This window comes from Meleagris gallopavo, chromosome 3 (genome assembly GCF_905368555.1).
Source record: "Meleagris gallopavo chromosome 3, MGAL_WU_HG_1.1, whole genome shotgun sequence".
In the NCBI taxonomy this organism is placed as follows: Eukaryota; Metazoa; Chordata; class Aves; order Galliformes; family Phasianidae; genus Meleagris; species Meleagris gallopavo.
In genome coordinates this window covers 62420222-62446969 of record NC_139406.1, presented here as the reverse complement: position 1 = coordinate 62446969, position 26748 = coordinate 62420222, and the positions used below count along the sequence as shown (strand labels likewise).

At 40.0% G+C, this 26748-nt stretch overlaps 1 protein-coding gene and 1 pseudogene across 21 annotated transcripts in view; both read left to right on the top strand.

The window, feature by feature from the left end:
* EYA1 (EYA transcriptional coactivator and phosphatase 1) overlaps positions 1-9171 on the top strand; it is a 159967-nt gene extending 150796 nt beyond the window's left edge. For 19 of the 21 annotated variants that reach the window (XM_085221271.1, XM_085221261.1, XM_085221269.1 and 16 more), the window contains one exon: positions 6981-9171. In XM_085221271.1, coding sequence (XP_085077397.1) covers positions 6981-7061 — 81 coding nt within the window. In that variant the 3' untranslated portion in view covers positions 7062-9171. Of the gene's footprint in view, positions 1-410; positions 663-6980 lie in introns of those variants that run through there. The other 2 variants (XM_085221254.1, XM_085221270.1) reach the window with 1 other exon arrangement.
* Positions 9172-9945: 774 nt separating this feature from the next.
* Positions 9946-26748, top strand: part of LOC146544747 (uncharacterized) — a 29507-nt pseudogene continuing 12704 nt past the window's right edge.

Here is a 26748-nt window from a genome sequence, read left to right as displayed (position 1 = left end):
TTCCACTGTTACTAGATTGGCTAAAACTAATTAGCTCAGATGACATTTTACCAGATGCACTACCAACTGGTTTTGCTTCTGAAAGCAGGGGTTTGTGCCCCTGAAGCACTTCAGGCAGGTTCCCGGCTCATCCCAGCACTTTGCAGAGCATCAGTTTCATATTCCCTTTGGCAGGCGGACGGGAACAGTTTGCTTCTTTTTCCTTCAGAAATGCCTTTCATCTTTGCAGAGAAATGTTTTCCCACTGTAAATGATTACATTTTAAAAGCTGCATTTAAGATCAGGAGGGGAAAAAAAAAAAAAATCTTCTTTGTTCCTTTTCTGTTGCTTGGTGAAATAGTGTCATATGTGATAATGGCAGGGCTGGTCCTTTTGGTAACATTATCTAATTCACTGCGTTTTTTCAACAGGAAACACGATTCAGAAAAGCATAGGAGAAAGCCCTTCCAGCTGCTAAGAGGTGTAGCAGCACAGAAAGTTCCTTTGTGCCATTGCTTCTGTATATTCTTTCTTATTTGAAGAAATGTAGATTTAAAGCATGCTAGATTAGGCTCTGGATTAAACTGTTCTTTAAAACAATTCCAGAGAAGTCAGTTAAGTACACCAGCAACCTCGCCTTTCTGCAAAAACTATTAATTTGATTAAAGGAAATGTCTCTGTGACTCTTGTCCTGCTCCTTGCTCCTCCTAAAAAGAGCTCCCCCATTGCAAGCTGTGAAAGCGGGACTTGATCCTTGGTTTTGTCCTTGCATAGTGTCAGAGCGAAAATCACAGAGTACTTGGAGCTAATCTCAGTTCAGATGGTGCATTGTTGTTTGACTGCTCCTCAGGTTGTTTTTTTAGCATTATAGGGAGGAATAGGCACAGGAGTGTGCCATAGAGTATATTGTACTTCACTTCAAAGACATATGCCCTGTCTAATGCATGAGTAGTACTGCTGTATTAGAAAACTGTACAAGCATATACCTTTTGTAGAGTGTTTACAAGCAAAATTGAGACTATTCCCACAGAAAATGTGAAGCCCATCAGCCAAAACTGTCTTAAGTGTCTCATTGCCTTGCTTATCCTCTCACATAATAGCTTCCTTCCTATCAGCATATTCAGTTTTGGGCCCCTCATTACTGGAAAGACATTGAGGCTCTGGAGTGTGCCCAGGGAAGGGCAACAAAGTTGGTGAAGGGTCTGCAATGCGAGTCTTAAGGGGAGTGGCTTAGGTGTGGAGAAGAAGAGGCTCAGGGAGACCTTGTCACTCTTTACAACTGCCTGAAAGAAGGCTGCAGTGCACTGGGGGTTGGACTCTTCTTCCAGATACCTAGTGACAGAACAAGAGGTAATGACCTCAGCTTGTACCAGGGGAGATTCAGGTTGGATATTAGCAAAACTTTCTTCTCAGACAGAGTAGTGAGGCATTGGAACAGGCTGCCCAAGGAAGTGATGGAGCCATCGTCTCTGAAGGTGTTCAAGAAGAGTATAGATGTGGCACTGAGGGGCATGGTTTACTGGCATGGTGGTGATAGGCTAACGGTTGGACTAGGTGATCTTAGTGATCTTTTCAACCTTTACAATTTTGTGATTCTGTGGTATTGTCAAGGCAGGGACAGTGTTTATGTCATTCCTTTGTACTGTACTTTGCTGCAGAAGGTTGACTTGTGGAGAAGCCCTTAGTGTATGTACTTTTTTTTACATAGAACATGGACAGTACACCCTTCTTTAAAATTTAAATAGCCCTTCACTGCTTAAGTACAGTTCGTAAAAAGTATATTTAAATGACTGTATAAATTCAAATCTAATTCATTTTTTTCTACTCCTTCAGTGAAAAGAGCTGAACTTCAAGCCTAGGAGATCATAAAGTTGAGATTCGTTATTAAAATAACTTACTAATAATTTAGCCAGTTGCTTCATCACGAGACAAGGTTTTTTACTGTTGAAAAGCCTGAGTCAATACAACAGAAGAAAAAAGATGTGTTTTAAGTCTTTTTTTTATTATCATTATAGTAAAAATTCGATGATACATTCTTTTCCATACAGGTTAAAAGGTCACTGCTCTTTTCAAAAATGTGTTGAGGAGAGATTGGTATTTTGTAAAATGCCTCTCCTGATCGATGGAAATAAATACAGCACACTCAGGAAACAGCACACTCTTATGTTTCATGTAACACGGGACAAGCCATGGTATCAACACCTTGCCTTAGCTGTCACTTCCTGCAGAATATAAGACAATTAAAATCCTTAGGCCGTTTGCATTACAGGCTGAGGAGAAATCGTACCCTTCTGGATGGTTTCAGGAGGCAGGGCAGCCACAGCAGCAGAGTTCATGTCGAGGTTGCTACCTTTAGAGAAGAGGGAGAGGAGGGGAGAGGGAAAAGAGAGGAGAGGCAAGGAGTGCTCAGGGCTGGGTGCTGTGGGGGCACGTGCCTGCAGCAAGCCCGGGCATGGGGCTGCCTCCTTCCCTGTGTGTCTGCATGCCTCTGTGGTGACATATGCAGAATCAGTTCCTGGGTTTCTTTGCCAGAAACTCCATTGTCTTGAGTTTTTTGTTGGGAAATATTCATAAGGCAGGAAAAAAAAAAACAAACTCCTGAGGTTTCCTACTTGGGAGAATCTTGCAAAGTATTTCTGATTTGCAAGATGAGACAAAAGGAGGAGCGTCTCTTCGTGGAGGAGATGGATTTTACATCAGGTGATTCAGGAGAGCCTGGGCAAATCAGTTTCTCCCTTTGTCGGGAGAAATGGTCATTCAGCTTTGGAGGGAAATTGTGAGGAAAAATCATAAATCTTCACAGAGCAATAAATAGAATATAAATGGCTATCCAGTCTGCAACTGCTTTAAAGCTCGCAGTCACACTGTGCTGCTTAGGTTTGGGTAGGAAGTAAAGGCGACCACTTAGCAAAATCTGGCAGAAACACAACAAAAATACTGTGAAAGATGACAGAAACTTATGAGTTTTCAGTTCAAATATGTCGCAAATCTCAGGAGTGAGATTTCTCTAGAAATATGAATTCATTTAAGGGAAGGATAGCCTGCAGTTTCCAGTGTTACTTAGTCAAAAAATGATTTTGTTTTCTGCATTTATTGAAGTGCTCTGTTTATTTTGGTGAATACTTGGAGTTTTGTTCTTTTAGCGAAAATAATACTGCCTCTAGTTCAAAATTTAGATACCTTAGTATTTTAGGTTATTGAATAATTTTATAATTACTAGATATACTAAGTGAATAATTTAACTTTTCTTGCTTAAGCCAAACAAGCGCAAAGTGAACCTTCTGCCACCGTACTTAATTTAAAAATAGAATTGAAATGTTCATAGCTTTATTTATTGCCAAGTGTCACATTATTAAACACCTACAACACAATTCATGCTTTTTAATAGACAAAAGTTTGGTATTTACTTGGAACACAGTGAAATAGTGCACAAAAGCCTTGCTTTACTGCCAGCCTAGCCATTCATTCCCCCTATAAGCAATAAGAAAAGCTCTCTGACAGTTTCTTTAGTTCATAATGCATCCAGCTAGGCTGCTGTTTGTTAGTGGTTAGTGTTGGTCATCTGTTCTCGAGCATCAGTCTATGATATATTAGCATTTTTTGGTGTGCTCAGAGTAGAAGACACATATTAGGATGTGTGTGCTAAGTGTTGGCAGTGAGGGCTTTCTAAAGGCAATTTTTAGTAAATGTATATCCATTGAAACTCTTGTCTGATCATTTTGTAAGAAAAAAAATGAGTCTCTGTCTCACTGTTGACATTGCTTGTGGATAAGCAGGGCAACGCCAAAACAGGAATTATGTATAAGGTTTTGCTTGACCATTTTGTACAGTCATTTATTACATCAGATAAAGTGAAAACTATTGTATATGCCCAGTAAACAAACATGCATATATATGGACACATACGTGTGTGAGGCTGCATATACACACACAAATGCATGCATGTAGCTATATATAGATCTGTATCAGGTTTGTTTCCCCTCCTCTTAGCTATGAAGTCTGTGCCGTAGGGTCAGACTGATAGAGATCTGAATCAGCCACATGGGCCCCATGCACGGAGCGCCTATGCAGATTCCAGTCCCCATGCAGCCGCTGCGTTCCTGGCGTGTTTCATTTCTTGGGAGTGTACGGCTGGTCCTTTGACCTATACGCAGGAGAAATTAAAATAATTATAATCCTGAGAGTTACACAACCTCTTTGTTTTCATGGGACTCTCCAGGCTCTCATTCCACGTCTCGCTGCTATAACCGAATAGATTAAGTGGAGGTATATTCCTTTAACAGATATAAATAAAGCAGAGGACTCTTAAGTGAATTTCAGAGTTGCAAAGATACAGCCAATATAATGATCATTTAAAGTTTTTGTTTTAAACTCTGACCATAAACAGCTGAGAGTAATCCAAAACTTGATATTGCATATGGGCATCATAGCAAGAATCACTGTGATTTGATTTAGCAGAAGCAAACCTTCTGTGAAAACAATCAGGGTCTTTAACTAACCCTGACGCCTGGTGTGTGTACGCTCTGTGGTGCTGAGGTTGTTACTAGGGAAGCAGTATAATGCTGGAGGAGCTGCATGAGGTGGGGAGCTGGAAGCCAAGAATTTATTACTACAATTCTCCCTATTCATTAGTTTGCTGTATGTCCTTGGAGGGCTTCCATGTCATTGACTCTTGGCTTCTGCAGAGACACTACTCAAGGGCAGGTGTCCACCAAACCCTGCACCACACTTAGGTATGCTGTTTACTCCTCTCTGAGCCGGTGGTTGAGGCAGAGCTGATTCCAAGCTGACAGAAAGAGCAGATAGCTGCTGCTTTGCACCTGGGCAAGGAGAGGGAAGCTGCAACCACGCAAAAATGGAGACAGCAAAACTGAGTGCTCTCAGTTGGCAAGCACAGCTTGGATCAGCCGCAAGCAGAAACCGTGCCTGTTTGTCCTTGATGTAATGTCCCTGTCAGATGTTAAATTCTGATCTTGCAGCCTAAAGAACAGATAGGAACACAGAAGCTTTAGGAGAGCCCAGAAAACAAAATGAAAACAGGAGATTTTATTTCTATTTGAAATTGTTCATACATTTACTGAGCACGATGCAAGAAATGAATTTTTTAGGAAAGATTTGAGCTGGAAAGTAGTAATACCTGACCTGAAGGAAGGAGACTGTCCCCTTTACTCTGCTTTGGCTAAAATCTGTTTTAGGACAAAAAATTGATCTCTTTTGGACAGAACTAAACAAGAGGTGCTTACCAAATGCTCTCCAACTGCTAGTAGGTATATTTTCCATAACAGTGGACTAAAGCTGTTCTGAAATGAAAACACTGAAATATGGACACCTCCATCACTCTGCAGTCCCTCTTATTGTGCAGCTCTTTTTGCTAACGTCTGTCCTTTATTTGGTGTGCATTTTCCAGATTCCTTGCTGTGCTACTGTGTGTGTCCTGCACCACTTTTTAGCCAAGTCTAGCTGATTAATACTATTCCAGCCTCATCTCCTCTGCCTCTTACAAGTGCAGCAGTTGATTCGTCCTTAATGGCTGCTTTTTGACATCAGAGAGACTTGCCACTACTTAGCCACTTCCATTTCTTCTAAAATCTGTGCTTTATTCCCCACGTCAAACTCAGTTCATCATCACAGTGTTATCTGGATTGCAGCGTTGTCCTCCTAAAAATAATTATTATTTATATACAGACCGGTTTACCTGAGCTCTCGGGATGAATTTATCGCCAGCTCTGTGCTAAGGTGTTGGATTGATGGAATAGGTATTACACAGATATGCAGGGTTTACAGTAAATGTGTACCTGGAAACAGAGGGTTTCACATTGTGCTTTTATATTGTTTTCAGAATTGTTCTCTAACTCCTTGAGAATGAAGGCCTGAATGAAAAAGGGGGCTCAGCATAGCAATGATGATCAGAAGAGATGTAGTTTTGCTGCCGATTTAAATAGAATTAGGAATTTGCGCAGGAAGTACTGAAGTAGAATAAAGAAAACAGTTCCTGAGAAGCTGTTAATAAAATGCTTGGGGATTCCAGAAGCTATTGTGATAGTAAATTGCCTCCTAAAGATGTCAGACACAAGCTGACCCAATGAGATGATGAACACGGTCATGTTTAGCCTTCAAAATATTGTTGCGTTGAAACTATTTTCCCATGAAATTGACAGAAAATTTCCTGAAGAAAGCTGATGGTTATCTATTTGTATTTGTGTGAAAAGTCTTGCTGACAGTTTAATTGTTGTTTTACATTATAGAGATAGCAAGTATTCTTAATCAGATTTTTACCCTTCATGGATGAGGTAATGTGTACTTTTTCCTGGTAGTTGTGGTTTTTAGGTTCCTTCAGGTTCTTTGCATGTATGCTTGTGCTCCAGACTGAGATCTTATTACAGTTAATAGGAAAAAATATGATTTTATTTTAAAATTGTCCCATATGGAAAATACGTTTTAAGATCAGTGCTAACAATGAGCAATGTTATACAAACCACCAGGATAAAATTCCTTTCAAAGTGATGTGAGCAACATATGAGCTATTCTGAATCATCTTTCCTTTGTTTGTAACTCACCTGCCAGGGAAAGTTTTCCAAATAACAAATATGTTTTGATGGTAAATATTACTTCCTTTTTTTTTTTTTTTTAATATATTTTTAACTAAGTTCTATTCTTTTCCTCAAACTACCCACCTGCTTCATGTATGGAACAGTTTTCTTAATTTTTTTTTCCTAGAAAAAAAGCAGTTTCTTTCTCAAAATGTTGCAGTCTGTTTTTCTTAAGATCCTTAAGATCTCCTGTCTTTCCCATTGGCAAATCAGTTTGCTATTATTGATATTATTGACAATTTGTGCTCGAGTGTCAGAGAAATCAGAAATAAGTGTGAAGAGCTCGAGGTTTTAACAGCTCTGAGTTGCTCTCTCCTCACACTGTTACCTTGTTCTTGCAGAAGACAATGGGTGAGTCTGAATACCAAATTGCTTGGGGTTATTTTTACATGTTGTCTGTGCTGTTCACAGCATGCTATGCCATTTTGGAGGATCTCAAGCCACTCTGACCTTATGGCCCTTCACCATGCCTTGGAACTGGAGTACTTGTAGCAGCTCAGCAGCACTTTGAAACCCCAGAGCCTCCTTCTGCCCATGGACGGTATGCCTGTGTCTTGTGTCAGCATTGGACTACAGAACTTTGTGATTTCAACATGTTGACGTACAGCTGCAATTGGTCTTAACCCTTGCCCTTTCAGTAAACGGAGGAGCATGTCTTTTTCTTCAGAACAGCTGTTGACTCTGGTACTGCGAGTCCAACAAAAATAAGCCATGCAACTGTTTTAGCAGCTCATCTTTACTATATTTGCTACCAAAAAGAAATGGAGAAGGAAGAAAAAGGAAATAAAGGTTCATACCTGTGAAAAAAGGACCTGCAAGTGCTTTGTAGTTTTTAAACTCTTCAATGTGACACACGCCGTTTCTTCAACACAGCAAACTTGATTGCACAATGAAGACTGAGATTTTTCAAAATACCAGTGGAGTAATTTTCTTCTAAAGAAGGTTTACTTTTTGGTTTCTCATACCCAGGGTACTCTGTACATCTTTACTTATTTATGAACAGACTGTATTTTGACATCATATAACTGAGGATATGTGTAATAGGAATAAAGGCTATTATAAGCCTTTGCCTTACGATACAGCAACTACTTTTGATTTTAGCACATTACAGAGTAGTTTAAAATATGTCTAATTTAAACTAATAGGTACATCACTGAGACAATCATGTACAGGAAGAATTTTTGTGTAAATTTGTAATAATGAATGATTCTTTTACATATTGTTAAGGTAAATGCTATTGAAAGATAGTAATGCCTTGTTGGTGAAGAATGAGGCTACGTGTGCACAAAATGTTGTGCAGTGCCTTGTCAACACGTTGGATATAAATATGTAGATAATGGATTTTTTTAGATAAATTTGTCAAGACCAAAAGCATGGATGTCAAGTGTCAATAGGAATTGGGTTTTGTTCTTTTCAGCTATTTCTCTACCTTTTTTCTCTCTCATCTATTCTGATTATGAAAAGATTTTCTTTCCCCCCATTAAGGAAGTATAGATAAAACACAACCGAAGAGGAGTACTTTGCTGTCTTCTGTTTGCTCTCTTAACACTTTTTTAGAGTACTGACAAATGAATTAGCAGATTCCATGAAGAAATAGAGAACACAAATATATTTTAAGACATGACTTAAACTGGAATCTGAGTACCAACTAGTTTATGTCTCATCCAAAAATAAAGGAAATTATTGTGATCATTATTTTTAGAAATTAGAAATGGTAATATTTTGGAGAAATTGAACAAGATACTCATATACATTTAAGGTTTTTAATCCTCTTCCACCAGGAGTCAGATTTTCCTAAGATATAACATCCATTGCCGGCAATGGAAATACAGAAATAGTTATTGCCAAGGAGTTAAAATTTGCTTTTGTCTATATCCATTTACAGGACAAACCTAGACCGTGTCTGTCTGTGACTTGTGACTTTTCTAATCTTGAAGGCCATGAGGTACTTGATCAGATAAACTGTTAGTCTTACTATTTGACATGAATTGTACCAATTCCCTTTGCTTGATTCAAATCTCTTCATGAAAAGAAACATTGGATTTGTTGTTTCATTCTCCAGCTTTGCTTTCTTTTTTTTCTTTTTTTTTTTCCTTTTTTTTTTTTTTTTGCTAAAAACACCAGCCTTGAAACAACTACCTGTAAAGCTACAAAGCACCAATGTAGCTGCAAAGAAACACCATTCCTTATTGGAGGAATCATGTTGCTGCTAGAATTAAATGTTTGTGGATTGTTTTATTACCAACAAAGAGGTTTTTATCCAACCAAGACTTTCACATGTGCTTTACTTTACCCAGTATGAGTACTGGAATTCACACAGTACTCACATATATACATGAAGCACATTGTGGATAGTTTTTAAAACCAAGACTGTAACTAGATCTTTCTTCGAGTAAGCATCTTCAAAGTAGACATTAATGGAGGTTGGTTGTCTTTTTTTTTCCCATCTCTTTTCTATATTTAGTCACTTGCAGACTGAAAAAAACAGTTTATCTGGGCCTTATTGTACAAAAAGTGTGTTGTGTCCACAATTGTGTACAGTATTTTTCTTCATTAATTTTGTTTTAAATTAATAAAATTGATTTGTGAACATATTAAATAACTCTCTTGTATGCAGATCTATTATATTTCTCGTCTCTAGGTCTGGAATGAGGAGACATCTCTCATCTTTTCACTGTCCTAAGACACAAGTTTTTCACCTGTTTATGCCCACCTGAGATGCTAAATAGTGTAAAAATATGTGCTTCTAGTTTACAAAAGGCTAAGTTTGATGGGCAGCAGGAGGAGGAGCTAAAGAAGGTCAGAAACATGTAGTAGGACTCAGACTTGGTGCATGCTGTCCTGGAAACATGTGCCTAAGTGACTGGCAAAAAGAAAGTGCCTGAATGTTAGGTGCTACGGTGCCTGTTTAGGTCATCTAGATCTCACATATCGTGAATGAATTAGTGTGATCATTCAGACATTGCACTCAGGGCTGTAGCAAGTCTCTACTCTCTGAGAATCTACAGGCCTGTACATCTTTTGGAATTCAAGATTTGAGACTTGAAAGGAAGCTGATGGACAATGGTGCCCACTTTCTTGCCTAATGAGATCTGGGTTTTGTTGCCACATTGAAATATAACTTCAAAGGGAAAGATGGACAGTGTCACAAGCTGGAAAATACAAGGCTTAGTTAAGACAGGGTTTGTGTCTTTCCAGAGAGAAAGGGGATTAAGTCTGCAGAACTTTCTTTTTGAACTGATTGTCTAATTACAATAGCAGTGACCAAAAGGTGTTCTTTGCACCAATTCCCAGCATGTTGCAGAATTAACTGATGTCTGCCATGTTATCTGGGGCACTAGGAAAAATGTGGGCCCACTGCTGAATGTGCCTTGCCATGAAGTATACTGAAAAGGTGGAGTTACTCAATGCCACTGCTTCGGTCTTTACTACTAATGCTAACCCTCGGGAATCCCAGTCTGTGGAGTTAAGAGCGAGAGTGTGGAAAAAGGAAGACTTCCTCTTTGTTGATGAGGATGTGAGATGTCAGAGATTGTTCAGGCTAATTCAGATCCACACAGATCCATAGGCCCTAACAGGATGCACCCACGAGTGCTGAGAGAAATGGCAGAAGTGATTGGTAAACTGCTGTTATCTTTGAAAGGTCGTGGAGAATGGGAGAGGTGCCTGAAGACTGGAGGAAAGCCTATGTCACTCCTGCCTTCAGAAAGGACAAGAACAAGTGCCTGGGAAGCTATAAGCCAGTCAGCCTCACCTCCATCCTCAGGAAGGTGATGGCACATCTTATTCTGGATTTCATGTCTGAGCATGTGGAAGAGAAAAAAGTTATCAGGAGTAGTCAGTGTAGATTCGCCAAGGGGAAATCATGTTTGACCAATCTTGTAGTTTTCTGTGATGTCATGACTGGCTGGGTAGCTGAAGGGCGAGCAGGTGTTTTCTACTTTGTCTTCAGCAAGGCTTTTGACACTGTCTCTCATAACATCCTTGTAGGTAAGCTTAAAAAGTGTGGGATAGATGAATGGACAGTGAGGTGGATTAATAACTGGAAGACTGGCAAAACTCAGAGAGTTGTAATCAGCAGCACAGAGTCTAGTTGGAGGCTGTAGCTATCGGTGTTCCCCAGGGGTGGTACTGGGTTCAGCATCTTAATATTCAAAATCTTCATCAGTGACCTGGATGAAGGGATAGAATGCCCTCAGCAAATTTGCTGATGAAACAAAGCTGGGAGGAGTGGCTGATGCACCAGAAGGGTGTGCTGCCATTCAGCAAGAGCTGGACAGCCTGGAGAGCTTGGCAGAAAGAAATTCTATGAGGTTCAGCAAGAACAAGTCTTACATCTGGAGAAGAATGACCACACACATCAGTAAAGGTTAAAGCCTGACATGCTGGAAAGGAGCTCTGCAGAGAAGGAGCGGAGTGTTGTAGTGGTCAACAGGTCAGCCATAAGCCAGCAGTGTGCCCTTGTGACCAAGAAGGCCAATGGTACCCTAGAGTGCATTAAAAAGAATGTGGCCAGCAGGTTAAGGGAGGTGATTCTCCCCCTCTGCTCTGACCTGGGAGGCCACATCTGGAGTGCTGGGTCCAGTTCTGATTTTCTCAGTTCAAGAAAGACAGAGAACTTCTAGAGAGAGTCCAGGGGATGGTCACAGAAATATTAGGGTCCCAAAGCATCTCTTGTATGAGAGACCTGGAACTGGTCAGCCTGGAGAAGAGAAGACTGAGAGGGAGTCTTACCAATGCTTATAAATATCTAAAGCGTGGGAATCGGGTGGATATGGCAAGGCTTCTTACGACAATATTCAGTGGCAGGACAAGTGTCAGTGGGCAGAAACTTGAACATAAGAAGTTCTGTATGAACATGAGGAAAAACTGCTTTACTTTGCAGATGACAGAGCATTAGAACAAGCTGCCCAGAGAGGCTGTGAAGCCTCCTTCTCTGGAAATATTTAAAACCCACCTGGATGCTTTTCTGCTCAAACCAACTGTAGGCAGCCTGCTTTAGTAGGGTGGATGGACTGAATGATCTCCAAAGGTCCTTTCCAACACTTATGATTCTGTGATTCTGTGACACTTGATCCTACCGGTGTCTGAGGAAATGGAATTACCTGGTCGGGCCCTTAGAATATTTAGAAGAAATTACTACTTTCAAGCTCTCTAATGGCCATGGGAGCAAGCTGGGAACTATGACTGAGCATCTGTAAAGAGATCTGACAACTAACTACAAGGAACTTGAACTGATAGATCTGATAATTTTGGAAGGAAGAGTTGCATTGCAGCATTTGTCTATGTCCCACCTTAAATTACATAAATTATTTCCGTGTCTAGCCTTTAGCAACTTCCTCCATCCTGTAGAAGGGGAAAATAGCCTGAAAATAAAGATTATGGGCTACAAGCAAGTCTGTAGTATTACCAGTCTCCATGTTCCTTTCCTTTCTTGTATCTTTTTCCTTTCCTACAATAAATGTTTACTTGGGTTTTGCTGCAGTGTGGCTTGTTCTTTGGCAGTGCAAGATCTACAGTCCCATCACACGTGAGGGACTCCATTCCATTATGTTAACCAGGTATCAGAAATTGCTACTTAGGAAGTTGTTTGTCCTTAGGAGGCTCAAGAAGTTTTCTCTGCTACATAAAAGTTGAGAACACAAATAGTGTTTGTAATTTGATGAGTTTGCAACTTGGTTAATCCTCTTAGATTTGACATCTTCTGTGATTACCATTACCATTTTGGAAACTGAAACCCCCTTGCCGGAGAGTCAGGCATTAGGATGCTGTCTTTAAAGCAGTGTCCAGCCCACAATTCTCTGGATGCACTGCTCAGGTGTGCTCCTGCACTGCCCCTGAAAATGTGCTTTCTGTTTTGGTGTTTAGGCTGGTGGATGGTCACAGTGTTTTAAAGACATCCCCTTTCGTCACTGCTTCTCATTTCAGATTAATCTTAAGCCAAGAATGTGCAATTGCAAGTGTAGCTTAGCTCCCAACATTTGCTTCCAAAACTCTTTGAGGCCTGTCGTTAAACACTACCTGACATTACCAGTGAAGGCTGTGTAGCCTAAATGTTTTATCTTAATATCTTAAACTGATCAGCTAGAAATTGCTTCTATATATTTGGCACCACCATGGAAGTTGGATGGTCACAGTTAAATTCTGTCTACAAGTTTTCAATTATTCTGGGAATCAGTGTACTGAAATAGGCAGCTAACACCCCTCTGAAGTTGATGGCTTTGCTTTCTGAGCCTCCCAACACTCAGAAAATTAATGATTTTTAAGGAATTCCATATGAAGACAATTTAAATCTTAACAAAACAAGCTAACTAACAAAAAAGGTGAGATTCCTGTAGAGTAGAAGGATATTGCATTATGCAGTTAAGTGTAAGATCAGAGTCTGCTTTTTGGAATGTCATTACTGCTTGAAGTTTCCATTTCTTAGATCACTGATAAAATGTTCCGCTGCAATTGCTTTAGTTCTAAGCATAAAACACTGCGAAATCATTAAAACTATGTAAGTGAGTGCCAAAAAAAAAAAAAATGAAATTAAGTATAGTAATTATGATGTATGTCTTGTGTCCGGAAAGCATGCTTAGGACCCAAAAATGCAAGCCAAAAAATTACTGTTAGAAATTCTCCTTTGCATTTTCCTTCAAATTCCTGCTTCTCTGTGTCATGTGGGTCTTGAATTCTGCCCTGCAGTGTGAGCAGAGAATGGTTGTAAAGAGACATGTTGCTCTGTGTCACATAGGGGACAGGTATACTCCTGCACCACTCTTCCCACGTTCTTTGTAGATGGGTAGGCTGAACAGCTGCCACTTCTACTCTTCTCCTGACTTCTCTCTCGCAATGTCCCTTGTAACCTCTGTTCAGCTCTTGTGCAATCTCACCAGGAAGTCCCCAGCAGGATGTGGAAATCTGTGCGTTTGTATCCTGAAGCCCCTCCACAGCCTATCTACTGTGTGAACCTTTCCTTAATATTCATAACTTACTGTGTGAACCTTTTGTAACGTATACTAATTGCATGAACCTCTCCTTAACAAATACAGATGTTTCCAAGCTGGGTTATGTCCATGAAATTAGAATGGTGAGTTACTGAGTCTGCTGTCCCACCAACTTCATAGCAAATGGTTTGCGAAAGAAGAAGCCCTTCACTCTTGTTCTCCAGCAGAGCTATGAGATAAATAAAACTCTTACATTTGCCCAACCAAATCGTCCATCTTTATAACTGTGCATCGTTTCATTTCATAGTTGTGCAAAAAAGCTTTCATATTCTCATACACAGGAAAAAATATACTTTTCAGCTTGTACTAATATTCTACATTGCCATTTCTGGTTTCTAGGTATTAATTCTTGTTAACAGTGTTAGAATAACAGCAGAAGAAAAATAAAAATCTGGATTTATCCAAAGGGAAAGTATGTGACTGCCAGCTCCAACAGAAGCCACCTGATGTTGCCAGCTAACACCTTGTGGAATTCTGCCCAGTGCATGAGTGTGTTGTATGCAATCTGTCCTTTCCTTTGTTTCACCGCTGCTGGCAGTTACTTGATGGCAAGATGTTATTCATGGCTTGGTTTGTATTTTTCACCCACTCTTTGAAATCCTCTGCATGGGCCACTGACAGCTGCTCCCTGAGGGGTTGGACTGGCCTTTGACACTGTGGTTTTTCCAGTCTTATGTATAGATGCAGCATTATTTTTCCAAAGTAGGAATCGAAGCATTTGCAAAGGGATCAACTTGACTACTTCATTTTCTTCATTGCCAACCTATGCCAGATCTAATGTGGAAATGAATGAAAGCTAGAAATGGTGCTGGACTGGGTGACTGAGACTGCAGAGACAGGAGATGCGATACAGGGGAGATGTGCAGCAACTGGAAAGAGAATGAATTTGTCTTTAAAATGTTATATAATGAATCTGGGGAAAAATAACCCAAACAAGGTATAGGAAAGAATGAAGAGCTGCCCAACATAGAGTGCTTCCAGTTTAAGAACTGACCCAGAATGACCCAGGCACATAGAATCATAGAATTATAGAATCACCAAGGTTGGAAAATACCTTCAAGATTATCCAGTCCAACCATCACTTGGGCTCTGGCCCCAGAAAGCCTCGTGCTCAGCAAAGCTAAGTATTGTACGTGGCAGCTCCCCAACTTTCAGGTGGGCATGTGTGTTCTCCATGGAGAGATGTGAAGGCCATGTAAACTAAATACAAAGTGAAAGAAAGAAGGGAGGGAACAATACAGTTTTCGTGGGGCAAGAATGCTCTGCTTCTGTACAGCTGCTTAATGCAAAATTCAGAGGATCCTAGAAGCTGGTATTAAATTCCAGGCTCCTGCCTCTGCAGCATGCACTCCTGCTGTTGAATTACAGCTGTGCTCATTGCTCTCAGCAAAATTCATTGGATGAACTAAAACAGATGCAACAATATTTTTTGTCCTCTCCAGAATAAATAAATGTAGTTCTATGTACAGAGATGAGCAAATGAATAGAAACAAAATCATATAATTTCCTTTTACCTCAGTAAATGCTATAGTCCCAGAAGGGATTATTAACCTTGCTCTAATTTGTGTTCCAGCTCTTAAATCTATCTATGTATTCATTATCTATATGTTTCTCATTAATCATTCAGTAGAGCACCTATGTCATAGATATTGAAGATCTACATCCATGCCATTTGGTGCTTGTCATTAATTTGGGGTCGTGAGGGGTTAGTGCAGTAGTACAGCTGCTACATCATGGGTAAGTTCCATAGGACTGCTTCTGCAGTATTCTTATGAAATGAGAGTTTGCAATTCTAATTGCCCAGATTCAACCCCAGCCCCAGTCAGGAGATGGATGCAAATAACAGGTGACAGAGACAATATTAGCATCTTCTTAGGAGGAAAGGTGCTTGCTGCCATTGGCTGTCCTTGCTTAACATAGGAAATGGGCTAACATATGTGCTTGTTAAATGACAACTGAGAAGTTTTGACAATCAAAGTTCTTGAAATATTTTTGATAATTTTCTTTCTTGCAGATGTGCAGGGCTGGAATTCATTTATGATGGCTAAAATTTACTTCCATTAAATCCAAAGACAAAATTTCCACCAAAACTTGAATATAAATTGCTTACTACAAAACATTAGGACATCCGCTAGTGTCCATAAAAGTTATGGGCATCTGTGTAGATTTTTAACTACCAGATCATGAAAGTTGACTGGCATTTTTCCTTAATAATTGGCCTTTTTTAACCACTAGAAATAGAAGCTAGACAAGCCTGACCATTGCTATGGCATTCCTGAGCCAGAGATTTTTCTGAAGATTTTTTTTTGGTTCCTGAACCTTGTTTTTTCTTGAGAACGTGGTTTGATGTTATTTCCTCCTTCCTGTTGAGCAGTCCAAGTCCTGAGCTGGGCCACTGGGTGATGAGAGAAAATACTGATTTCATGCTGCTATTTTTTTTTTTTTTTTTTTTTTTTTTTTACCGTCTTGTCTCCTAGATTTTTCCTATGAAGAACTGATCTTCTCCGATACTGTTCTTGCCATTTTAACGTCTCCCTGCTGGGTACAATATCCTCCTCCATATTCTATGATACCCCAATGTTTTAAACATTGACATCTGAGACAGAATCTCTTTAATACTTCCATAATAGTGTATAATACATTTCCTTCTGTTCTGAGATGGAGAGTACTGTACCTGAAACGTGCAAAAAAAGTTACAGCTCAGATACTAATATTTTCTACAGGCTTCTAATTACTCTTTCATCTGTACCAAATATAGACTGATGTTCAAACCTTGTGTAGATCTCTGGCAGGATTTTGAATGCTTATGTTGTCTCTGGTCAGGTTTCTAAAACCATTCTAGTAATTTTGAAAACATGCTGGCAAATAGAGTCTGTTCCACAAGACACCGGTTTAATTCTTAGACAGTGGCTTTCTGCTGAATATTTGTGGTATCATTGTAAAGCATGGAAGTACATGGAATTTCTAAACCCTCAGTTTCCTGGCGGGAATGGTTCTGGACAGATGATTTTACTATCCAGATGACAAACTAATTGCCAATAATTTCATGGAAATAAACATCTTATTTTAAATGACTTAATTGTTTTGTAAAAGAGGAATAGACTACTGTAAATGGTTAATAATGTAACTTAAGTCTAAAGATGAACTATGAATGCTGCTTTCAAATCAACCAGTTGATTGGGTTTTATTAGACTTGTAGGTGAGATTCAGGGGTTTGTGTTCTAATTTAGCAGCATAAAATGTAGGGAGACTTTGGCTCTCCTAGATGGAAAAAGTACTTTAATCCACTCTTTTCTAACAGGAAATGGAAACTAGGTCCCCTTCAATCATACTTGGAAGCAAAAATGAGGGGCAGCTGCAGTCTCTATGTTCAACCCAATTATTCCCACAGTTCGGTAGAAAGACTGAGATTTGGATTTTGGCCGTTTGCTTTACTAATCCCCCTAAATAACCAAATGGCATTGTTTCTAATCTACAATAATTTATCTCACTAAATGAGATAAGCTAACCATGATGCAGTAAATTCATGGTTGAGCTAGAATACAAATATGCTGACACATACTTAAGAAGCATACTCTAGTTCTCTGATCAGTGCGAGTCCCCAGTCACTTGAATTTCACTTCCAGCATCAGCTGCACAGGTAATATCAATATCACTGTGAGGGAGAATAAATTCCCAAAGGGACTGGGGTTACCATGCCTTACTTCACACTCGTCTTCTGATAAAGTTGGCTGTGAATCAATGTTTATGCAGAAATCAGTATTTTAGCCATCAGTTATTTTTTGTTCTATCCAGTGTGTGACATGATGTATTAGGAGGCAGAAGTAGTAGTCTCCAGATCCATGCTCATCTTACTCATTAACTACTTCAATGCAATATACAAAAAGTGCTCTGTAACAGCTGAATTCAAGCTATTCCATGTACAGTCCTATTCAATATATCTCCAGAGTATACTCCTCAAATCCATTGGTTCTGATCTGTCAGTATTCATACAATCACAGAATCTTAGAAAGGTTTGGTTGGAAGAGACATTAAAGACCATTTAGTTCTAACTCCCCTGCCATGGGCTGGACACTTCCCAGTAGACAAGGTTGCCCAAAGCCCCATCTAGTGTGGTCCTGAACACTTCTAAGGTTGGAGCATCCACAACTTTTCTGTTCACAGTACCACATAGAATCATAGAATCATAGGGGTTGGAAGGGACCTTTGGAGATCATCTTGTCCAACTCCTTGCTAAGGAAAGTCCCATACAGTAGGTTGCAGAGGAAAGTGTTAGCAAACAACCTGCTGTGATATGAGTATTTGGTGTAAAGACCAAATCTGACATAGAGATTGCCACCAACTTGTATTGCACCCAAACCAGAACAGGCAAACATGTGTATCTCTTAAGCTTCAGAAAATTTCTTCAGTTCGCAGAAGATGGATTATTGTGGAGATAGTAAACATGGGCATTTTTTTTTTTTTCTGAATATATCACTATTAGAAAGGAAAATCATTGATTGACGGAGGGTGATGAAGACCCAAGCTGATGCTCAAATACATACAGAGTGTACCAAAAGTGGCCTGAGATAAACAAAATAGCATGTATTTATGTTTATGGCTAGCATGTATTTATGTTTATGGCTAGAAGAAAGTCCATGTTTCAAACTTTTTACAACACTCATTACAACAGTATGCAAAATCTAAGCCTGTCTAAACAATGACAGGAGGAAGCAATTGCATTAGTTTTATTAATAAAGTTGGTTCTCTACACATTTATTATGCATGGTGTTGGCAATATAGCCCATGAAAAATAAGCTACAGAGTCCTAGTGGTCAGACTATAACCAACTCTGACATCTTATATTTTTCTGTAAACCTACAGTGGTTTGTAGTTTTCTTAGCTGCACAGAAGAAGGTAAACAAATGACAATTGAAAGGCACTGCTGTGACTTGAAATTACTCAGCCAAAAGTTGAACCTGTGCAACTGTCATCTTATTTATCCATCAGCACTGATATTTTGCTCTGCCAGAGCTCCCCAGCTCTGGCACAGACTGTAAATCCTAAGGAACCGTGTTTTAATAACACTAATTGGCATAGCTGCTGAAAAAGACCAAAGACCCCAGAAAAACAAATAGGATAATGGTTAAAGTCTCTGCCCAGAAACCTAGGTTGTGGTCTCCGTGACTTTGCCATGGCACCCAGCTTGCCAGATGCTGACTGCTTCAGTCTGTGAATATTCTACTAATCCTTCGTGTAAGCATTGTTGAGGTTGCTGGGTAAATAACAACAATTCGGATCTTTAAAAATAAAATAAAAGGATAGGAAAGAATAAAAAACAGCAAAATAAATGGCTTTGGTTGAATAACACAGCTTCTGGAAGGACAGCAATTATTACTTATCTTCCTTAAACTAAATAGTGGGCAGCAGCCTAGGAGAAAGGATTGGCCAGGCTGGGGAAAAGACTTGGCTTCAAGAGCATGTTGTGTGCCATGCCAGCACCTGCGGTTAATTTTAAAGTCCATGTTAGCTGAAAAATCTTGTAATAGCTTGTCTGGGGCTTAACCCATCTGTCTCCAAAGCTGGAAGGAGTGCAAGCTGTGCTCCATGGCCAGAGCAGCTGGGCTGATCTGGCTGCAGAACGGCCACTCCTGAATACTGGATCTTTGCTCCACTTCTGCTATGCTTGCAGGGGCACCTGGGCACTTTCAGAGTTAGAGCTAGACTACCAAACACAGTGTAGAGTTGAACAGCATGCACTCCCCAAGATCTCCATAGGTCAGCCAGATGCCTTGATTTTTTTGCTGACAGTTCTTCTCCTGCTGAACTTCTGTGTCCCTTAAGAGGGCATCATTATGTCCCAGCTCTTGCTTCTTGTCCTATGTAGAACGCAATACAGAACAGAGAAAACAATTATCCTTGATGATCACACAGCAAAAGCATATGGCGATGACACTTCCTGCTTTCCCACTTCTCCAAAATTAAGGTTGGTAGCTCAACAGAGAGGAACCTTGCCTCCTGCTAAATTTGGTAGGATGTTTGGAGGAGAAGTCCTCCTACAAGCAATGCTTGTACCTCCACAGCTGCCCTGGCCATGCCTCCCTCACTGGCTATCCTCAAAGTGTGTGCCAGATGATTACAGCTCAGCAGCCTTTCACACTTTATGAAATTTGAGCTGAAAATGAATCCTAGAGCTACCGTGTCCACTGAATGGTACTGGTGTTGGGAAAGGTTTGCTTTTGTCTGACGGGTACAGTCCAAATATGAGAGAGAGAGAGAGAGAGAGAGAGAGAGAGGGAGAGAGAAATCATTACACAGAAAAGGCTCTTTCAGTTCCAGCATTATTAGACCAGCTCTGAAGTCACTTTTCTCTCTCTCTCATCAAATATAATCTTAAACTTCCTCATACTTTTTACTATCTGATTTGCTGAGGAAGAAGTTGGGGAGTTGATATTTTCTTTCCCTCTGTATTTGTTTTTACAAAACTCTGAAGAGAAATGGAGAAGAAGCCTTGACAATAAGAGCATTTGACTGAGCAAGTGTTAAAAATAATATGTAAACAGTTTCCTTAAAATTAATTCTAAAATATCTACCAAGTCAGCCGTAAGTGGATCTTAGTGATTTATCTCAGCAAGAATTAGTGCTTTTGCAGGTTCTTCTGAAGGATGCAAAATCGTTACATAGGCATTTATCTACTAAACAAACATGAACCTTTAAAGGCCTGTCAGGTCCTGGCAGAGGTTGTAAGCTTCACGAGCACTAGGAAGATGTTACGCTTTCTGCCAGCATGTCTTGAAAGAGACACGTGTCAGTGTCTGAGGAAAAGATTTAGCTTAGAAATCTTGCCCTGTCTCTTGGTTTTATCACCAGCCCTTTTTTGTAGCACAGCAGCCTGCGTCATTCAAAGAGGCTGGGATGAGAACACCTGCTTCACTCGAGTGATGTCATTTCTTCCCCAGTTCATGATAATACAAAGAAAGTCACAGATTGTAAATTGATGAGAAGAAAACTCTTGGGCTGTGATCCAAAAAGAGTGGTTGGGTTTTTTGACTTTGCCAGGAAGTCAATCGTGAGGAGAACAGAATGTGGAAGAACCACATTAGATTTTCTGGGGTATCTGTGTTTATCCAATTGTATAATAACAATTCGTAGAGTGGTTGGAAGGGACCTTTAAGGTCATCTAGCCCAACACCCTGCCATGGGCTATCTGGTTTCTAACCATTCTGGTTTTAATTCTCCTTTACATCTGATTTGGTTGAATGTAATATCCCATAAATATTGCTGTGTATTTTTTGTTTCCATTCTTACCGTGAACAGGTCCTTCCGCTTGCAATAGGTCTTAATTCCACTGATATCTATGCTTGTCAGGTGAGGAGAACAAAACATGCCTTATGCCAGGTGCAACTTTGCATTCCCACTTACCCACCTGCTCCCTTCTCAGTGCCCACCACACCTGTACGAGCACCACTCTGCTCCAGGCAGGCTCCCACCCAGCCAGCCCAGGTGCTGCTTTCATGCCTTCCCCCATAGCTGCCAGGCAACTGCAGTGGGGGGCTCCCATTCCTCGTGCCTCAGGTAGGGAACTTGGAATGCACCTTTCATTTTGGAAAGCATCAAGTTAAGCAGAACCATTCCCATTATTTTCACTTACGCTCAAAAATTGATGATTTTTAGAAGGAAAGCACATAAATCAGGTGGAAGTTGCTGGAAATGTTTTGTCCTTATCAGCATGGAAAAAGAAAATTTGTGGTCTGATATTGACAGAACATGGCTTTCCTGGGTTAAAAGATACATTTACCTCTGCTACTGGTTGAGAAATGCTTTCGGAATACACAAAGGATTTTTTAAAAATAAAAGCATGGTGCCTCAGGGAGTACTGCTAGTTTAAATAACACATGAAAAGTATTTATGAGCCTTTTTTTATGAGGTGGTCAAAGCAAAGACCATCCAGCATGTAACATAAGACTGGCTAAAGAAGAAAGGTTTTTCAAAACCACACTGGAGAGTTAAGCATGAATGGAATTTTATTTCAGTCTCTATTGCTTATTTAAATTAATGGTGTTTTCAGATGGAGTCTAAATGATAACACAGATCAAGGTGAGTTTTGCCAGGGAGCTGGAAACTAGTCCATTATTCAAAGAATGTTACTGACTAATGTTGAAATAATCCTAAATTGATAATAGATTTAGTGAAAGAGAATTCTTAAATTCAAACATTTTCAAATGCACCTGAATGATATATTCTCATTCTTTAGCAACAGAGATATTGGAGATTAATATTCTTGGACAGTCCTAGGTACTATCGTGAAATTTCTCCCAGTATTTGTCCAGTGTGCCCAACCACAGCTAATTGTGGAATAAATGTCATTGCTTCTTCAGTTAGGCAGTCCCAGTTCAGTAGCTGGAGAGTTAATCAGGCTTTCCCTACTATAGGAAGACTCTTCAGTCTATCTCCATGACAGGGATTGAATCACCTCCATGTTTAATTCCTGACATGGCCAAATCCTGGGCCATTTCCTGGGGATCTTGGAAGCAGGTACTACTCCAAGTTGGTATTACAGTATACTTTCCTTCCACTTTGTACACGTTCATTCACACTTCTAGTTCCAAATCCTCTCTTCCTTTCCTGAACTCTTTTATCTCCACATAGCCCTCGGAGGTAGAAGACTGATAAGAGAGACTTGCAATTCTATGTGTTACTCTCAGTATGAGTTCCCAGACTTGCTATTGCTTTCAGTCTTATTTCCAGGCACCTCCTGACTTCTCTAGCCAACCTTCTCAGTAAAGGTATGTGTGGTTTAGGCAGCCTGCCTTTCTGAGGTGCTTTGAATCCAACGTACCTACTCACCTCAGGGAGGTAAGCTTTATACTTCTTGAACTATGCTTTACTAACCAAAGAGTGACTGCAATGACTTCATATTCTTTCACTGATCCTGCACTGGGCTTTGCTTCCACTGTGAAAGTACTTAATGGGTTTGATGAAGCATAGGACAAAGAAGAAAGCTTCTGAATGTACAGTTTTGTTTATGTCTTAAGATTCATGTGCATATGTAGCTAGCTAATTAGGACATTCGTTGGAAATTACTTTTGCATTTAGTATGCTAGTAAGTGGGGCAGAACTGGCCATTAATTACAATGGGATCACCCTGAACTGCTCAAAATTAAATTTGGGCACAAAATCTCAGTGTATTCAAAATAAAGTTTTTTTAAATAAAAAAGGAGAGCTTCCAACATGCTACCAGACATTTATGCAGCTTCACTGTCAATAAGATTGGGGAACTGATCCGGCTGAAAAATCAGTTAAGGGAAAAAAAAAAGAAAAAAAAAAGAAAAAAAAGGTGTTTTGTTCTATTTTTTTAACTGAGAAAGTTTCTCTTAAGCTACTATTGCTGCTGACCATTTTGAAACATCAAACCACAGGCTCACACAGGAAATGTAAATAAATCCTGCCAAGGGTGGCATGGAACTTCAATAACCGTTTTACACCCAAATGAGAGCATCTGTGGAAGGGATTAGTGTGCTGTAATTTATGTGCAGTGACTTCCCACCTCGAGCTGGTTTCCCTGCACTTTCCTGCGTGTCCCTAGGCAAATAGGCAGACATGGAAAGAGTCTGGGCTGCATTGGTGTAGTCACTTTGTGGAATGATTCCATGAATCTGGGTGTTTGAAAATGATATTGTACAGGGACTCCTTGGTTTTGGTGCAGGAGTTTCTCTGAATAGACTTGCATCACTCACTGCAATCTTGTAGCCATGCAGATTGCTCAGCAATTTTTTGCCAGTGGTGATGGCACTGACTTGGTGTCTGCTGTCATTCAGAAGCATGATGTTAGCTTCGCTAGTGGAGATTAAAAGCATCTTAAAGTGAAACAGCTGCAGTCTCGGTTGTTATTCATTAGCATTTGATTGTTCAACCTGTTCTATTGATTTTCATAGTGCATAGCATATACAAAATGTGCAGCAAATCTGATACGAAATGAAAGAGCAATGTGCAGAAGGAATCGTGCTGGCCAAGAAAGGGCTACACTGAAGCAGGCAGTGTGGAACAGGCTGGGTATGAATTTACTGAAGGAAGTAGGCTAAGGTGATACCCAGCAATGGGAGAAACCATTAAGCAGCTACGTGGAACTTCATGGCTCCAGTATTAACAGCCTACCAACCCAGAGCATAGACCTGTGCTCCGGTCAAAGGATGTAAAATCCTTCTCCAAAATGTAAATAAACATGTAAATAAACAGTTTGGGCTTTGGCCCTACATTATGCAGGATGTAGCTGGATTTGTGTATATGTGTTTCCACGTGTTTGTGGGTTTTTCTTGTACAAAAATCTGCACAAAAGGCAGAGACAGAAAGCTGAGAAGCAGAGAGAAAGATGAAGAATAGCCTGATTCAGTAGAGTGATCATGAGGAAAAGGAGTGCTTTTGGGGAAAACTGCACTAAAATAGGTGCTGGTAGAAACAAGTGTATCTCCCTTTGCTTAGTGTAGGGCTCATACAAGCTACCTTATTCCTTCTTCAATTTCTCTTCTAAAGGAGAACAGCCTTCAAGCTTCCATCTTTTTGGCACATGTGATCAAATTGGAGAAAGTAACACTATCATCTGCATGGACTGTTGTCCCTGACGGTTGTCAGGGAGCAGCAAAGCTGGCATCATCTGAACCACAGAGAGGCCAATGGGATGAGTCTGACTTCAACCAAAGGCTGTTTTTGGTCCTGCTCAGCACTAGCATCTGTATCATCAAAGCATGTATCACATGGTTAATTGTTTTAACTTCCAATTTTTGCAAAGCAGCAACACCGATGGCGAAGACATTAATGATGTTTTCATGCTTCTAGCTAGACTTGGAGAAGAGAATTTGCTTCAGTGAGGCATTTCACCCTGCTGAGGACCACTCCTGCTTCACAAAGCATCAGTAGCTCCAGTGCCCCTGCCAGGAGTTGGGACCCTGAACGCATGCAGCTGGCACATGCCATGAGGGGACGGGAGCATCTAAGGCCTCTGGGCAAAACTCAAAAAGTTCCATAATGTGATTCCCAGGCCGTTTTGGACCCTTTCTTCCTTTGGGCTTCAGGCACAACAGAGCCATAATGGGATTTGCAGTGTGCTTGGGCTTGGAGCCATATGAACAGCAGTTGTATTCTGCAGAGGAATAGTCCAGCCCTGGGCATTGCTTTTCTGTGCTTCAGGAATGGCACCTTTGTAAAATTGGGGAGAGATGGCATTTGGCTGTGTCACCTATGCTGAACACATTAATTAACATTCTAACTGGAGCACAGTAGCTATGCACTGCTATCAGCTCTGTTCCATGGGAGTCGAACACTGACCTTCTTCTGTTTCATTCTGCTAGAATCGCTTTTCCTGTGATTTTCATTTACATTGCTAAGTAGCCCAAGCATACTTAGACTTCTATTTATCTCTCTCTAGAATACAAGAGGCACTTATCTGGCACTATAAATGTAATAATGATAATAACAGAGCTGTCTTTCAGTGTTTATTTGAATGCACCTGGTAAACTCTGGGGAAAGTCTGAGTGCAGAGATATATTTTAATCATTAAAAGACAATGGATGTTTTATTTAACTCAATAATTAAAAGTTTCACAAAGATCACCACAGGGTGGTTTTATAATAGTTCAGTTTCAGTGGAATGCCTGAGTCAACAAGTATGATTATGGTCCAAGAGAATAATTTTAATAAAAGCAACAGAGCTTCTTAAAGATTCAGATATATTTCCCTCAAGGAAATGAAAAGTATTTCTATAGAGATTATAACAACTACATAATTAGCCCACCATTACACTGTGCACAAACTACACCAGAATCCCAAATGATTTTATTGCATAACTTCCTGCAGCAGGTCAGCAATGGTATAGATTTGTAAAATGATGGTGCTGAGCTAGATTATCAGAGACTGTGTCTATAACAAACAGCAACAGCATTTTCCTTAAAGTAGAACATGTTAAGAAAAGAGATACAGCCTGCACAGCTATCAGATTGCACTTCTTTTAAAAGTATATATATGTATGTTGTTTTATGAACTGAGGACATAAGAGAAGCAGTTACAGGGGACCATGTCTTGGGAAAAGTATGTTAGTGAGAATATGATATGAAAAAGGGGAATAAACTTTCCCTTTCTATTGATGAAATAGATATAGCTCTCTATGGTCCATTCCTAGTCTGATAGAGAAGTTTGACAGCTCTTCTCATATATTCAGTGCTATAAAATATGTTCTCATACTGCTACTTCAACTACCAGCATTAACATTTCCCTTTTCTTGTCCTCTCATTCTGTTTTTTTTCCCCCTCCTTCTTATTATTTTCCAGAGGAAATAGCTTTCAGTGCCATTTGTGACACATCACTTCTCTCTTCTGTGTCCCTGGAGTAAGGTGTTGTGATCAGGCTCATTTCTCATCTGTGCATGACACATTTACCTTGCAAACTTTGTGGTGCCAGAAGATGTTACTCACTGTGACAAATGTTTGCTATGCCAATACAGCCTCTGCAGTAAGCATGGTGAATGTTTCATAATTGATTTCAGCACGGGGCTAGGGGATTAGGTCAAACCATGCTACCATGTTGACAAGTTTTGCATTTTATCTGGCTGTGTTGACCCTGAGTGGCCTGCATGATGTGGAATTAATGGCTGGGAAAAAGCTTGGAGAGACAGGAGTGGAAAATGGGGACAGGAGATCTTCAAGTAGTCCAGCTGGATCTGGCAAAAAACCTTGCTCCGTGGCGCAAAATTTCTTCACCAACAAATCCCGATCCCTTTGAATTTTAGGCCTTGCATTGTACATGTCTAAATTGGACTAAGTAATATTTGCAAGGCAAGCCTTCCACGCAGTACATAGGCTCCAGCTGGTTGGTATCAGTAGGTCATGCAAGTGGGGACCAGCTAAGAACCTTTTGTGTTTGAGGCATATGTATGTAATGGTATGAGCGACTGCATGTGAGCACTGCAATGCAAAGGAGAGCAATCATAATCTTAGTAAAATATAAACATGAATTGTTATAGAATTACCATAATAGCATTTATATTAGTGGGAATAAATGGTACCATGAGGCTGATTAAAGCTAAAGATCTACTTTCCTGCTCACTGATTACAATTAGCGCTTCACTGAACTGCTTGCCAAAGGACTCCACTAAACTGCAGGCAATTGACCCTACAGGCTGTATTCTCAGTATGCATTATATGCACAGTTAAATTTTTTCAC